The 14,705-nt window shown below is 63.0% G+C and overlaps 2 protein-coding genes across 4 annotated transcripts in view; one reads left to right on the forward strand and one right to left on the reverse strand.

The window, feature by feature from the left end:
* Positions 1-326: 326 nt before the first annotated feature.
* PTRHD1 (peptidyl-tRNA hydrolase domain containing 1) lies at positions 327-1,364 on the forward strand. The gene is made up of 2 exons (XM_088528577.1): positions 327-542; positions 1,194-1,364. The coding sequence occupies exons 1-2, from the start codon at positions 339-341 to the stop codon at positions 1,362-1,364; spliced, it is 375 nt and encodes a 124-aa protein (XP_088384703.1). The 5' UTR covers positions 327-338.
* Positions 1,365-2,956: 1,592 nt separating this feature from the next.
* NCOA1 (nuclear receptor coactivator 1) overlaps positions 2,957-14,705 on the reverse strand; it is a 39,112-nt gene continuing 27,363 nt past the window's right edge. Inside the window, exons 10-20 of one of the 3 annotated variants that reach the window (XM_088528566.1) lie at positions 14,260-14,431; positions 12,605-12,731; positions 10,915-11,083; positions 9,938-10,264; positions 7,352-7,453; positions 6,453-6,852; positions 6,152-6,326; positions 4,213-4,396; positions 4,016-4,105; positions 3,233-3,294; positions 2,999-3,130 (exon numbers count right to left, since the gene is read on the reverse strand). In XM_088528566.1, the coding sequence (XP_088384692.1) occupies positions 3,250-3,294; positions 4,016-4,105; positions 4,213-4,396; positions 6,152-6,326; positions 6,453-6,852; positions 7,352-7,453; positions 9,938-10,264; positions 10,915-11,083; positions 12,605-12,731; positions 14,260-14,431 (1,791 nt within the window). In that variant the 3' untranslated portion in view covers positions 2,999-3,130; positions 3,233-3,249. Of the gene's footprint in view, positions 3,295-4,015; positions 4,106-4,212; positions 4,397-6,151; positions 6,327-6,452; positions 6,853-7,351; positions 7,454-9,937; positions 10,265-10,914; positions 11,084-12,604; positions 12,732-14,259; positions 14,432-14,705 lie in introns of all 3 variants that reach the window. The other 2 variants (XM_088528565.1, XM_088528567.1) reach the window with 2 other exon arrangements.

A 14,705-nucleotide genomic window follows, 5' to 3' on the forward strand; every position in this document is an offset into this window, starting at 1 on the left:
GGGCGGGAATAGCCTGGACGACCCCCCGGCCCCACCGCGAGAGACCAGGACCTAGTGGGGAGAATAGGGCGACCCAAACGGGGACACAGGGAGACCCAAAGGGGGAAGGGACCCACCCGGACGCCTGGACCCCGCCGCAAGCCCCGCGCTTACCGGGCCAACGGCCGTTCAAACGGCGCGCGCCGGAAACGCCGCCGCCGCGCGCGTCACTTCCCCCTTCCACTCCGTACAGCAAGATGGCGGCGCCCACAGCGCTCGGCCTCCCCGCAGGCCCCGCGCGGGGCGGGGCCAGCGCCGGGCGCTCCCGGCAGGCCCCGCGCGCCGTACGGCAGGGCGCGATGGCGGCGCCCGGCGAGGCGGCGCTCGTGCAGTACGTGGTGCTGCGCGGGGACCTGCGGCGCGCGCCGCTCTCGTGGCCGCTGGGCGCGCTCGTGGCGCAGGGCTGCCACGCGGCGCTCGCCGCCGCGCACGCGCACCGCGACCACCCGGACACGCGCGCCTACCTGGAGGAGGGCGGGGCCATGCGCACCGTGGTGCTCGAGGTGGGCGGGGCCTGGGGCGGGGGTGGTGCTGAGGGGGCGGGGCGTGGAGGGGGCGGGGCCGAGAGGGCGGGGCTAGGGGCGGGGCCTGGTGCGGGGGCGGGGCCGAGTGGGATAGGGCTTGGTGGGTGGTGCCGAGGGGCGGGGCCTGGCGGAGGCGAGAGGGCGGGGTCTGGTGGGTGGGCGGTGACGGCGGGCGGGGCCTGGCGGGGGAGCTGCCGAGGGGGCGCGGCCTGGTGCGGAGGCGGGGCCTGGTGCGGAGGCGGGGCCGAGTGGGATCGGGCTTGGTGAGCGGTGCCGAGGGGCGGGGCCTGGCGGGGGCGAGAGGGCGGGGTCTGGTGGGTGGGCGGTGACGGCAGGCGGGGCTTGGGGGCGGGGCCCGGCGGGGGGCGGTGACGGGTGGGCGGGGCCTGGCGGCGGGGCGGTGACGGGGAGAGCCTGGCAGGTGGGCGGGGCCGAGGGGGGCGGGGCCTGGATGGGGCGGAGCGACGGCGGGGAGGGGCGGGGCCTTGTGTGAGGTGAGCGGGGGAGGAGCGAGGCGTGAGGTAAATGGGGGAGGGGCTCCCGCCTCCCCCCTGCCATGTCCCCCTTCCGTGTCCCACCCGTGTCCCACCCGTGTCCCCCTCGTGTCCCCCTCGTGTCCCCCGGCACCAGGCGGAGGACGAGGCGGCGCTGCGGGCGCTGTCGGAGACGCTGCGGGCGCGCGGGCTGGACCACGCGCTGTGGACGGAGCAGCCCGAGGCGCAGGCCACGTGCCTGGCGCTGCGGCCCTACCCGCGCCACGAGGTGCGCCCGCTGCTGCGCGCCCTCCCGCTGCTGCGCTGAGCGCGACGACGACGATGACATCCCACGACAACGTCAACGACAGCCCGCGGCGCCACCGCCATCCCGCGTCCCGCAGCGCCGCCGCGGGCAAAAAACACGTGAGGAAAAACCCGCCGGCTCCGCTCGCCTCCACCCGCAGCACAAAGCCGCCCGCGCTCCTTCCTCCCATCTTTAGTTTTCCATTTAGTTTTCCGTTTTTTCCCAGTCTCTCAGCAAGGTCTGCTCACAAAATCCACGTGTTTTCCACACCCCGTCGCGATTTCGAAGCAGGAGGGAAAAACACCCTCTGCCATCTCCCTCCCCGCCACTAAAAACACCAAAGCAAGCATGAAAAGCGGCCCAAAAAGAGGAGAAAACGCCTCAATCCCACGATCAGAGCTGCGGGCAATGCGCGGGCTGGAGCGGGAAACACAAAAATCAATAAAATAAAATGAAAAAGCTATCTCCCAGTAGAGGATTCAATTATTATTATTATTTTATTATCATTGTTATCTTAAATAGTTTAGGCTACCTCAGCTGTTAAACACGATCGAAGCAGAAAGAACCAACTGCTTAATTTTATTTAATATTTAATCAGAAAATTTTATCTACAGGAATTGACAGGACCCCTCCCCCCCGTCCTTCCCCCCCTAAAAATTATTGCAGTTTTTTTTCCCAAAAAAACTGTTCCTCTTTTCTGTTGTCTTGTTGTTTGCTTTATCCCCTCCGTTTGCCATATACACGTTGCTGCCTCCGTTTTCACCCGGAGGCTTTAAACCAGCATAAAACATGGAGAAAAAAAAAAGTGGGTCAAAATACTCTTTTTTGTCTTTTTTTTTTTTTTGCATTTTTTTACTTTAAAACCGACAAAACTCACGATTGCTAAAAAAGCTGATTGTACGCACAAGCAGGGCGGAAGGGGGGAGAAGCTGATGGTTTTTTGTCGCTGTTGTTTCATTTAAGCGTGAATTCATCTTTTTTTCTCTTAAAAAAAAAAAGGCTTTTCGCGCAGAAATCCGGCGGCGTCGGACCCTCCCCGTGTCCCCCTGCGCCGAGCCGGGATCAGTGCCAGATCCAGCTGAAACTGAGGTCGATCTTCCTCCTCCTCCTCCTCCTCGTCGTCGTCTTCCTCCCGACGCGGCCCTTCTCCCCGCACCGTATTTTATTCCCCCCTTGCCCCGAGAAACCTTCGTCCACGTTAAGAAGCCAGCGGCTGATTTACAAAAATAAGGATCATCTGTAATTTTGGCTCCAGAAAACCTTCCCCCGTCGCTTCGCCGGCATCCGACGCTTTTATTAAAAAAAAAAAAAAAAAATGGGGAGGGGGGGAAAAAAGCGAAAAAAAAGAAGAAAAAACAAAAATTACCCCCCAAACAAAACTGCCCCCCCGCCCCTTTTTCTTTTTTTTTTTTTCTTTTCCGCTCCAAAACGCTATGGCCTGAAGAAGAATCCGCTGCGAGGGTCTTGAGATATCAAAAATCTCAGAAAAATATATAATATATATATATATTTATATAATCTCTGTACGTCTCATTATTTAAATTTCACATTCCTCTTGAAAAACAAAACAAAAAAAAATCAGGGGGGAAAAAAATCCGCCGGGAGCAGCGGGGTCATTCGGTCAGTAGCTGCTGCAGGAGGCTCTTCTGCTGCGCGGGCGGCGCGGGCGGCCCCGGGGCGGCCTTGGCGGCGCCGAGCGGCGGCGGCGGCGGCGGCGCGTTCAGGTACGGGTCGCCCACCAGGTTGACCGTGCACTGGACGTCGGCGAAGACCTGGACCTGCTGCACCTGGCGGGACACAAGGGGAGAGCAGAGGGGGAGAGCGGTGAGCGGCGCGGGGGGCACGGGCGGGCGGCGGAGCGGGACGCGCGCGCGCGGTGGGAAACTCACTAGAGAGTTCAACTCCTCTAGTCGGGAGCCACCCCAGAGAAGAACTCTTCGGTCTTCTTGTCCTACAAAAAGAAAACCGCTTGCACTCAGTCGGCTCCCGGCTCCGGCGCCCGCGGGGAGGAAGAAAAGAAATTAGAAGGGGTCGGGGAGGGGGGGTGGAAAAATAATAGTTTGCAGCAGGGGCGAAGGGGGGGGTGAATAAAGCGGCCGCCGAGGAGGAGGAGCGGCCCGCGAGGAAGGCCCTGGCGAGGCAACGTGGCGGCGGCAGGTCCGAAGCGGCGTTTGGAGGCGCTGGGGCGGTTGGGATGCAGAGGGAAGAAAAACAACCCCGAGGGCGTCAGCGCCGGACAATGAATTTTTTCCTTGTTTATTTTTATTTTTATTTTTCTCCTTTCCCGGGCTTTTCCACCGATCGGCTCTGAGCGGCACCAGGTGTCCGTCCGTCCGTGCGCCCGTCCGCGGGTGGCGCTGCAGGCAGGACACGGAGCGCGGCCGCGCGAGGAGCTGCCCTCGCTCCGCTCGGCGTTCCCGCGGGACCGCCGCGAGCCCTCCGGGGAGACACCGGCTTAGGAAGGAAATCCCGCTCGCTCGCTGCCGGACCGGAGCTTTTAGCACCTCGTCCATCCACGATTTTATCGCCCCGGTCCCAGCGCGTTAGCGCTCCGTGGGCGCCGGAGGGCCGGACGAGCCCGCAGCGATGCCGCGAGCGGCGCTCGCATCCCGCCGGGCGCCGAGCGGAGCCCGCTCGGATCCCGGAGCCGCGCTTGGAGCGTTCCTACTGACCTGCGCCCCGTCCGCTTCCGTCTTCAGCAGGTCCGAGGAGGAAAGCTGGTTGCAGTAAAGGCCCGCGGGTCTCAGCGCCGGGTCGCTGACCTGGGGGGAAGCAGGAGCGCGGCTCAGCCGGCGGGACCGGCTCTCATCCCGCCGCCGGGCCGCTGCGGGGAGGAGGCGGCGAGCGCGGCGCGGCCGGGAGCACTGACCTGCTCCGAGCACATGGAGTTCATCGCGGGCATCTGCAGCGAGTTCATCTGCATCTGCGCCGTCATGGGGTTCATGCTCTGCACGCCGCCGCTGCCGCCCGCCATGGACACGGTGATGCTCATGTTGTTGTACATGCCCTGCTGCGCCGGCGCCGCCTGGCTCTGCCCAGCCTGGCCGAACACGCTGCCGGGCGGGAGGGAAAGCCGGGATTACGCGCGGCAAAGCGGGAGGAAACGCACGTCCCGCGGCCAGGGACGGTGGCCGGCGGCCTCGCTGCCCGCGGGACGGGCCGTGTCCCCCCCGCCAAAGCGCCCAGCGTGTGCAAGGGAGACGCTTTCCACCAAGGATTTACCCCACCGGGTGGAAATTCATTCCCAGGGGACAAACGGACCCTTATTGCGGCATCCGTGTGGTCCTACAACGCCCTGCTCCGGCTCCGCGGCCAGCAGGGGCACACGGAGATCACGGGCACGGGGCCACGCTGGACGCGACGCGGCCTCCTGCTCCCAAGGTCTCCTCCACGCTGCCTTCCCGAGCATCCTCCTGACCTTCCCGTGTCCGTTGGGAGCGGGTGCCCCTGCTCCCACACATCCCGCCCGGCACGCGAGCTCGTGGTGGTGCGACAACAGGGAGGCCTTGGGGGCCTCCTCCCGTTTCAGGCTCTAACGTGAGCCCACGTGGCCAGGGCAAGGTGACTCTGCCCATTTGCTTGTCCCTGCTCAAGGGACCTACTCGGGCCACCGGTCTGAGAACCAGAGCTCAGCACAGCTTCACCCCGTCCACCCGACGTGCGGGAGCTTCGGGATGTCACCAATGGGAAGAGGGTTGGGGACCAGCACAGGACCTAACATGGGACCCCACCAAAAACCCAGGAGGTGACGAGCGCCATGGGTCACCTTCGCTCTCTCAGCTCTCTGCACATGCGTGAGCGTGTGTGGAACTGCATGGCCATGCGTGGTCCTGCATGAGTGTGCGGGTCCTGCACCACTGAGCGGTCCTACACAGGCGTGCACGCTCCTGCGTGAGTGTGTGTGCTCCTATATGACCATGCATATTCCTGCATGAATGTGTAGGATCCTGCATGCCCATGCGTGGTCCTGCATGACCATGCATGGTTCTACACAACTGTGCATGTTCCTGCACGAGCGTGCGTGGTCCTACATTAGTGTGTCTGATCCTGCATGACCATGCGTGGTCCTGCATAAGTATACATGGTTGTGCATGGCCCTGCATGACGGCGCGTGGTCCTGCAAGAGCATGTGTGATCCTGCATGATGATGTATGGTCTTCCACGAGCATGCATGGTCCTACATGAGTGTGTGTGATCCTGCATGACCACGCGTGGTCCTGCACAAGTATGTGTGGTCTTGCATGACTGTGCGTGGTCTGATGTGTGTGCTCCTACATGCATGTGCGTGGATCTGCAGGACCGTGTGTGCTCCTGCACGCGTGTGCATGGATCTGCATGACTGTGTGTGCTCCTGCACAAGTGTGCATGGATCTGCATAACCGTGTCTGCTCCTGCACGCATGTGCATGGATCTGCATAGCTGTGTGTGCTCCTACACGGGTCTGCATGGATGTGTATAACTGTGTGTGCTCCTTACACGTGTGCATGGATCTGCATAATCTGCGTGCTCCTGCACATGTGTGCATGGATCTGCACCACATGTGCTCCTTACACGTGTGCACGGATCTGCATGACCGTGTGTGCTCCTGCACGCGTGTGCATGGATCTGCACCATGTGTGCTCCTTACATGTGTGCATGGATCTGCATGACCGTGTGTGCTCCTGCATGCGTGTGCATGGATCTGCACCATGTGTGCTCCTGCACGCGTGTGCATGGATGTGCACGACTGTCTGTGCTGCCGCATGATCGGACGCGGTCCTGCACGAGTGCCTGAGCCCCCGCTCCCCGCACGGCTCGCGCCATCTCACCTGTTGTTGCCCATGGCTCCTTGCTGCCAGCTCTTCATGTCGGGCGACTGGTAGCCCGGGGCGGGCGCGGGCGGCTGCAGCATGGGGCTCTGCGACGGGGGAAGCTGCGGCGACATCAGGGGGCTGCTGGGGCTGAGCGACGGCGCGAAGGCGGCTTCGCTTTGCTGGCCCATGCCTGGGGAGGAGGCACCGCGTCAGCGGGCGACCGAAGGGGCTGAGCGCCCGCTGCCATCCCTCCTCCTCCTCCTCCTCCTCTCAGCATCGCCCGTGCCCGCGCACCGCCCGCTCCGCCGGCACCCACCTGATCCCGAGTACTGGAAGAGGTTCTGCTGCATCGGCGGGGTGATGCCGGCGCCGAACTGCCCGCCCACGGCGCCCATCATGCCGCGGTTGACCATGGCGCCGCGCGTGGCCAGCGCCGCCTCGGGGCCGGCCGCCAGCTGCGAGAAGGGGCTGGTGGAGGCGGGCGGGTTGCCGGCGCTCGTACCGTAGCCGGGCGGGTAGGGGAACTGCTGCGGGGGCGCCTGGGCCAGGCGGGCGGCCCCCATCTGCACGGGCAGCGCCGGCGCCGCGGGCAGGCTGCCGCCGAAGCTCTGCTGCCGCATGAGGAGGGCCCGTTGCTGCATGAGCTGCCGCTGCCGGTGCTGCTGGCTGTAGAGCTCCCGCTGGCGCTGCGCCAGCATCTGGGCGTTGAGCGGCGGCTGCGGGGAAGCAGGTCCGTGTGGCCGGGGCCGCCGCGGGGCTGCCCGCCCTCTCCGTGCCCCGCGCCCGCCCGGATCGGGGTGCCGAGCCGCGCTCGGGCAAGGGAACCCGCGGGACCGCGCGGCGCTCGGCAAAGGCTTCATGGAGGAACGGGATGAGGCCGGCAGCGCTCAGCTCTGCTCTCCAGCCTGCTGCCGAGCAGAGGGTTTCTCAGCAAAGCAGATCTCTAGGGCCGGGGGATCGGTGGGATCATCGGAATATCCACCACAGACACCAACACCAGGAGGGTGGCATCTGTTTTCCAAAGAGGCCTCTCAGAGAACCCCCTTGGCGCCTTCACCTCCCCACAAGAACGTCGCATTTGCACCTTCTCGAGGTGGAGATGCTGGGATAACCCGGCAGCTTTGGAGGAGCCTGCGGCTCCCGGCGCAGGGCGACGCTCCGCTCTGTTACGGAGAGGTCGGAGCTTCCCGGCTGCGCGGCGCGCAGGGCCCTTACCTGGGGCGTCATCTGCTGCTGCATCCCGGCCCGCATGTTGATGCCCACCGGCGAGTTGGCCGCAAACTGGTTGAGGATGGCCTGCCGGTTCTGGTGGATCAGCTGACGCGCAGGAACGGGAGGAAAAAATCGGGAAGAAGTTACCACACGTTGGCTCCGTGCAGCTCGGGCGCCGCAGGGGGGTTCTCCCTTGCTTGTCTGAGGGTTTCCCAACCACAAGTGATCCCAATGCTGCAACCGCGCAGCGCGGCACCGGGCCACGGCAGGGTGGCGGATCCCTCCATGCCCACGTTCTAGGATCAGCTGGGACGGCTCAGCCCTCCATGCCCACATCCTAGGAACACCCAGGATCCCTCATCCCTCCATGCCCACATCCTAGGAACACCCAGGATCCCTCATCGCTCCATGCCCACGTCCTAGGAACATGCAGGACGGCTCATCCCTCCATGCCCACATCACAGGGCTATACAGGAAGGTTCATCTCTCCATGCCCACATCCTAGAACCATTCAGGATGGCTCATTCCTCTGGGCCAACATCTCAGATCCAGCTGAGATGGCTCGTCCCTCCATCTCCATATCCTAGAACCATCCGGGATGGCTCATTCCTCCATGCCCACATCCTAGGGCTACACAGGACATCTAACCCCTCTATGCCCATCTCCCAAGACCATTCAGAACGCATGACCCCTCCGTGCCCATATCCCAGGAGCATCCTGGACATCTAATCTCTCCATGGCCTCATCCCAGGATATCTAATCCCTCCATGCCCATGACCCAGGACCACCCAGGACACCTAACTCCTCCATGCCCACATCCCAGGAGCATCCAGGACATCTAATCCCTCCATGTCCACATCCCAGGACCATTCAGGACACCTAATCCCTCCATTCCCATGTCCCGCGACCATCTGGGACACCTAATTCCTCCATGTCCAGGTCCCAGGAGCATCCTAGACATCTAATCCCTTCATGCCCTCATCCCAGGACATCTAATCCCTCCATGACCATGTCCCAGGACCACCCGAGACACACAACCCCTCCGTGCCCCTGTCCCAGGAGCATCCTGGACATCTAATCCCTCCATGCCCTCATCCTAGGACATCTAATCCCTCCATGCCCACATCCCAGGACCACCCGGGACACCTAACCCCTCCGTGCCCAGGTCCCAGAAGCATCCTGGACATCTAATCTCTCCATGCCCTCATCCTAGGACATCTAATCCCTCCATGCCCAATCTCAGGACCACCCAGGACACCTAACCCCTCTGTGCCCACGTCCCAGGAGCATCCTGGACATCTAATCCCTCCATGCCCTCATCTCAGGACATCTAATCCCTCCATGTCCACATCCCAGGACCACCTGGGACACCTAACCCCTCTGTGCCCACGTCCCAGGAGCATCCTGGACATCTAATCCCTCCATGCCCATGTTCCAGGACCATTCAGGACACCTAACCCCTCTATGCCCACGTCCCAGAAGCATCCTGGATATCTAATCCCTCCATGCCCTCATCTCAGGACATCTAATCCCTCCATGTCCACATCCCAGGACCATTCGGGACACCTAACCCCTCCGTGCCCAGGTCCCAGAGGCATCCTGGACATCTGATCCCTCCATGCCCATGTTCCAGGACCATTCAGGACACCTAACCCCTCTATGCCCACGTCCCAGGAGCATCCTGGACATCTAATCCCTCCATGCCCTCATCCCAGGCCATCTAATCCCTCCATGCCCACGTCCCAGGACCACCTAGGACACCTAATCCCTCCATGCCCATGTCCCAGGAGCATCCTGGACATCTAATCCCTCCATGCCCTCATCCCAGGCCATCTAATCCCTCCATGCCCACGTCCCAGGACCACCTAGGACACCTAATCCCTCCATGCCCATGTCCCAGGAGCATCCTGGACATCTAATCCCTCCATGTCCACATCCCAGGACCGTTCGAGACACCTAACCCCTCCATGCCCAGGTCCCAGAGGCATCCTGGACATCTAATCCCTCCATGCCCATGTTCCAGGACCATTCAGGACACCTAACCCCTCTATGCCCACGTCCCAGGAGCATCCTGGATATCTAATGCCTCCATGCCCCCATCCCAGGACCTCTAATCCCTCTATGCCCATGTCCTAGGACCACCCGGGACACCTAACCCTCCCCCGTGCCCACCTCCCAGGAGCATCCTGGACATCTAATCCCTCCATGCCCTCATCTCAGGACCGTCTGGGACACCTAATTCCTCCATGTCCATGTCCCAGGAGCATCCTGGACATCTAATCCCTCCATGCCCTCATCACAGGCCATCTAATCCCTCCATGCCCATGTCCCAGGACCATTCAGGACACCTAACCCCTCCGTGCCCACCTCCCAGGAGCATCCTGGACATCTAATCCCTCCATGCCCTCATCACAGGCCATCTAATCCCTCCATGCCCATGTTCCAGGACCATTCAGGACACCTAACCCCTCCGTGCCCACCTCCCAGGAGCATCCTGGACATCTAATCCCTCCATGCCCACGCCCCAGGACCACCCGGGACACCCAACCCGTCGGTGCCCTCGCGCCAGGCCCGCGCGGGCCGCGTTACCTGCTGCTGCCCCTGGAGCCGCTGCTGCAGCTGCAGGCGCAGCTGGTTGGGCGCCGTCGGGGGCCGGCTCAGCGGCTGCCGCGGCTGCATGGCCATGCTGGTGGGGAAGGCGCCGCGCGGCGGCGGCGGCGGCCCCTGCGCGCCCGCGGGCCCGAACGCCGCCTTCTGGCGCGCCATGGCGGGGAAGGCGCCGGGCAGGCCGCCCGCGGGCGCCGCCGCCGCCGCGTAGGGCTGCGGGTACGCGCCGGCCTTGGGCTCCAGCAGCAGCGGCGCGGCCGCCGCCGCCGGCGCCGGGAACCTCTCGGTGAGCGCCTCCAGCCCGCCGCCCTGCGCGGACACAGAGGGAGAGGAGGCTCCAGGAGGGCTCCCTGCGCCCGGCGATGCCCCCCGACGCTGCCCGGTGGCGCGCCGAGCGCCGGGCCCCTCCGAGGCATCCGCACGGGGGGCCGCACCGGAGCCCGGGGGAAAATTCCGGCCCGTTGCCCACGCGAGGGCCACAGGGATGTGAAAGCATCGTTTTGCTAAGGTTGCAGGAGACACAGGTCTCTCCTGGCAGAGAGCCAGGGCCGAGGGCTTTCACCCCACCAGGTGTATGACCAGCTGTGGTGGCAAAGGTCCCTGCGAGGACCACCCGGCCAGCCACCTCTTAGAATGGCAGAATCATCATGGTTGGAGAAGACCTTCAAGATCATCGAGTCCAACCATAAGCCCTCCAGACCCAGGTCCCCACGCGCCCCCTTGGCATGTTTTTGAGCACTGCCAGGGACGGGGACTCCACCACCTCCCCAGGCAGCCTTGTCCAAGGCTGGACTACTCTTTCCATGCAGGAATTCTCCTAAGATCTAACCTGAACCTCCCCTGGCGCCACTTGAGGCCATTTCCTCTGGTTCCATCTGTAATTATTCTACCTGTAATTATTACCCCCACCTCACTGCAACCTCGTTTCAGGTGGCTGCGCAGAGCGGAGCGGGAGGTACCTGCACGAGCTTGTCGATGCCGAGCGCCCGGTCGAGCTCGGCCAGCTCCGTCTCGTCCTTGCCGCTGAGGAAGGACACGAGCTGCTCCAGCAGGGCCTTCTCGTCGTTGCGGCCCTCCGGGGTGGTCGGCGGGCACAGCAGCTCGTCCAGCTGCGACGTGATGCACTGGCTGCGGGGGCAAGGGGACAACGTGAGCGCCGGCGCGGGGAGCGACGGGCCCGGCCTTTTGGGGCAGGACGGTGGCAGGAGGCAGAGGGGGGCTGGACGGTGCTGGAGGGCACAGAGGGACGGACGTGTCAGCAGTTCCCCCATCCTCCTCACTTCCAATGAGGAGCGGATGGAGGGCAGGGAGCCCAAGGCAACCTGAGCGGCGAGGTGGCCACCAACACGTGCTGGGATTGCTGAGGTCACAGGACAAGGGTAACGGGTACAGGCTGAACCCCAGGAAGCTCCATGTCCATGTGAGGAAGAACTTCCTTGGTGTGAGGGTGCCCGAGCCCTGGCACAGGCTGCCCAGAGAGGCTGTGGAGGCTCCTTCTCTGGAGATGTCCAACCCGCCTGGATGCCCCCTGTGCCCCGTGCTCTGGGTGTCCCTGCTGGAGCAGGGGTTGCACTGGGTGATCCCTAGAGGTCCCTTCCAGCCTCAGCCATCCTGAGTCTGTGATTCTGTGTCACAGAGAGGAGGAGACAGGAGGAGACCCGGGGCTGCTCTTGGGCTGCGCTCGCAGCCTGGCCTTGTCACTTGTGAACGGAGCTTTTCGGTGTCAAGGCCAAAGAAGGGAGTTTGCTGCAGCCACACATCGCCCTGGTGACGGGAAGGTGGAAAAACTCCCCGTTCAGGCGCAGAATAAAAATCCGCCCTGCATTAAGGTGCAGCAAGAGGATAAATTTGGGTTGATGTCACCCTCTGTGCTGAAGACAGCAAAGGGACTGGGGACAACGTGAGTCTCATGGAGCAAAGAAACTTGCGGCGGGTCCTTCGCCGCTGTCCCCTCCTGCGGGACCACGCAGAGCGCGGCGGGTGCTGGAGCAGATGTCCTGGCAACCCGGGGCATCTGGGGGGCTCCGGGCAACTGCATCGCCCCGGGGTGGCACGTTTGACCTGGGCGTCTCGGAGCAAAGGAGCGACGGGAGCGACGCAGCACGTGGGCTTCCCCGAGCTCCGAGGGGGCCACCAAGGAGAGAAGGGGCAAGAGGCGACGCCGGTGCCATCCCAGCCTCGCTGGGGGGTCTCGGTGGGTTTTGCAGCGTGGGGACCGCTGGGACCAGGGCAGCTTCCCTGGCTCAGCGCTTGCAGCATGAGGGAAGGTCGTTTTCCCCCCTCCAGCAGCATTTGGGGAGCACTTGCAGCTCAAAAGGGCCATTGGCTTTTCTCCCGTTGCCGCGTGTGACCCACGGAGCTGATCCCAGCTTTGTGCTCATCCTGTGGGAGCAGCCCGGGCCCAGGAGGACGTCCCCTCCTCGCGAGGAAGCGGGAGGGCTCCACAGGATCCCTGCAATCCCACTGCAGCCGGAACCCCAGGCCAGCGGGAGCCACCACCTTTTGGAATCTCCACCCGGAAAACGGCCGGGAAGCCGCTTGCTGCTTCCTACTAGCCCGTCACATCCAAGCGACGACGGTGCCCATCGGATGGGCGTCAGGGCTGCTCTGGGGACAGGCAGCCGGGGTGACGGCGCCGGCTGTACTTACTCCTCGGGCTTGCTCAGGGCGCCGCGGCTCATGGAGGCCACGCTGTTATCCGACCACGGCATCTGCTCCCCCATTCCCGGCTGTCCGTACTGGTGCTCCGGCACCCCCATCTCCAGCTCGGCCATTCCTGATGGAAAAAGGGCGGGAGAGAAAGCGTCAGCGCGGCGGGGAAACCACGGCAGGTACCGGACACCCTTGGGAAAACCAACACATTCCTGGGAATAGCCCCTCCAATCAGCGGACCCCCCGGCCGGCCGCCTTCCCGGGGATAAACCATGGGAAGGGGAAAAGAGCACTTGAAGATTTAAAATAACAAAAAATCATGAGTTTTTGGAGAACAAGCTCACCCAGCTTGCACGAGGCAGCAAAACTACAGGCAGGAGTTTCTGGGAGAAAACACACGCGGAAACCCCACGGATGCAGGGGCGATCGGAACGCCGATCCCATCGCTGCTGCTCTTTTCTTCCTAACTTTTCTAGCAGCGTTTTCAAAATCCAGCCAAGTTTGGGGGTTTGTTCTGAACGGCCGGTTGTGACTACTGGAGATTTTGGCTTAAAAACCAGCCCGCGCCCACCGGTCTCTTCTGACTCCATCCCGGAGAAAAGTTAATTTGTGCGGGGAGAAGAGCCAATGCAATTAAATTAAGTTCAGCAGAACTCGGAGCCCGAGCCCAGGACAGGGAGCCAGGGACTTTACATCATCCAAGTTGGAAAAGGACTTGGGATTTAGGATCCAATGGCATTTTGGCTCCAGCAAGCCCCGGAGATGCCCATGGATGGAGACCTGCGGGCCGAGCTCCTGCACGGGGCTTAGCAGGACAGCTGAAAATTCCAATTTTTTCTCTTCCGAGCTTCCTCCATGGGAGCGGGTGGGTTTAGACCTGGCATTACGGTGCCAGCTGCTGGCATTTCCTTTGGATGCCCTCGCCTTGGAGGCTGTTTTACACAGAGTCACGCTCTGCTGCAGAGCAACCATGTGCCTACGGGGCCCGTATCCCCCTCCTATAGGTTTTGCAATCACTATAGGGGCCTGCAGGACCTATAGGGTCTGCATCACCCTCCTATGGGATTCATCCTAAAGGGTCTGTATCCCTGTCCTATAGGAGGTGCATCCCTGTCCTGCAGGTCTGCATCCCTGTCCTACAGAGTCCATATTCCTCTTCTACGGGTTCAGTATCCCTGTCCTATAGGGTCTGTATCCTTCTCTCATAGGGTCTACATCCCTATCCTACAGGACAGGTATCCTACACGGACTGTATCCCTGTCCTATGGGGTCTGCATCTCTGCCCTATAGTGCCCGCATCCCTCTCCCATCAGGTCTGCATCCCTATCCCACAGGGATGTCCAACAGGGTCCCTATTCCTGTCCCATGGGGCACATATCCCTGTCCTCCCTCATGTCCCGGCTCTTTGCAATGCCAGCGTGGGGGACATGGAAAATCCCGGTGCCCGAAGCATCGCCGTGGGCCACAGCCAGGCCTGGGAATGGAGAGAGGGACCCTGCGGGCACCGGCATGGGGACAGACAGAGGGACCCCATGGGCACCAGCACGGGGACGGATAGGGGGACCCTGTGGGCACCCGCATGGGGACAGACAGAGGGACCCCGTGGGCACCGGCACGGGTGGCAGCGCGGGCGGGCGGCGACGGGCACCTACGGTTGAGTCCGGCGGGGGCCCTGTTGGCGGCGGCGGGCGGCAGCGGCGCCGCCAGCATCTCGGGCTTGACGGCGACGGCGTCGGCGCGCTCGGGCCCGCAGAGCCCGCCCAGCGGCGCCGCCTTCTCCAGCGCCGGCAGCAGCTGGTCCAGCTGCTCCAGCTCGGCGGCGAACTGCGGAAGGAGACGGAGACGGAGGGTCGGGCACCGGCCGCGGCGGCGCCGGTGCCCCCCGGGCTCTGCTACCGATGGGGGTTTTGCTCCAGGAAAGCCCCATTCCTTTGCCAGGGTTTGCTCCGGATTGGAGAGGGAAAGGGAGAGCCGTGCAGAACGCCTGGATTTTTGCAAAATGAAAGGAGGGCGAGCGGCTGCCTCCATCCCAGCAAGGGAAAGCTGCTAGCGCGGATAGCGCGGTTGGGTTTCCGCACGGATCCAAGGACTCCGGGCA

The sequence above is a fragment of the Tinamus guttatus genome, unplaced genomic scaffold (assembly GCF_059628265.1).
Source record: "Tinamus guttatus ecotype Peru unplaced genomic scaffold, ASM5962826v1 Tinamus_guttatus_pri_ptg000312l, whole genome shotgun sequence".
Taxonomy (NCBI): Eukaryota; Metazoa; Chordata; class Aves; order Tinamiformes; family Tinamidae; genus Tinamus; species Tinamus guttatus.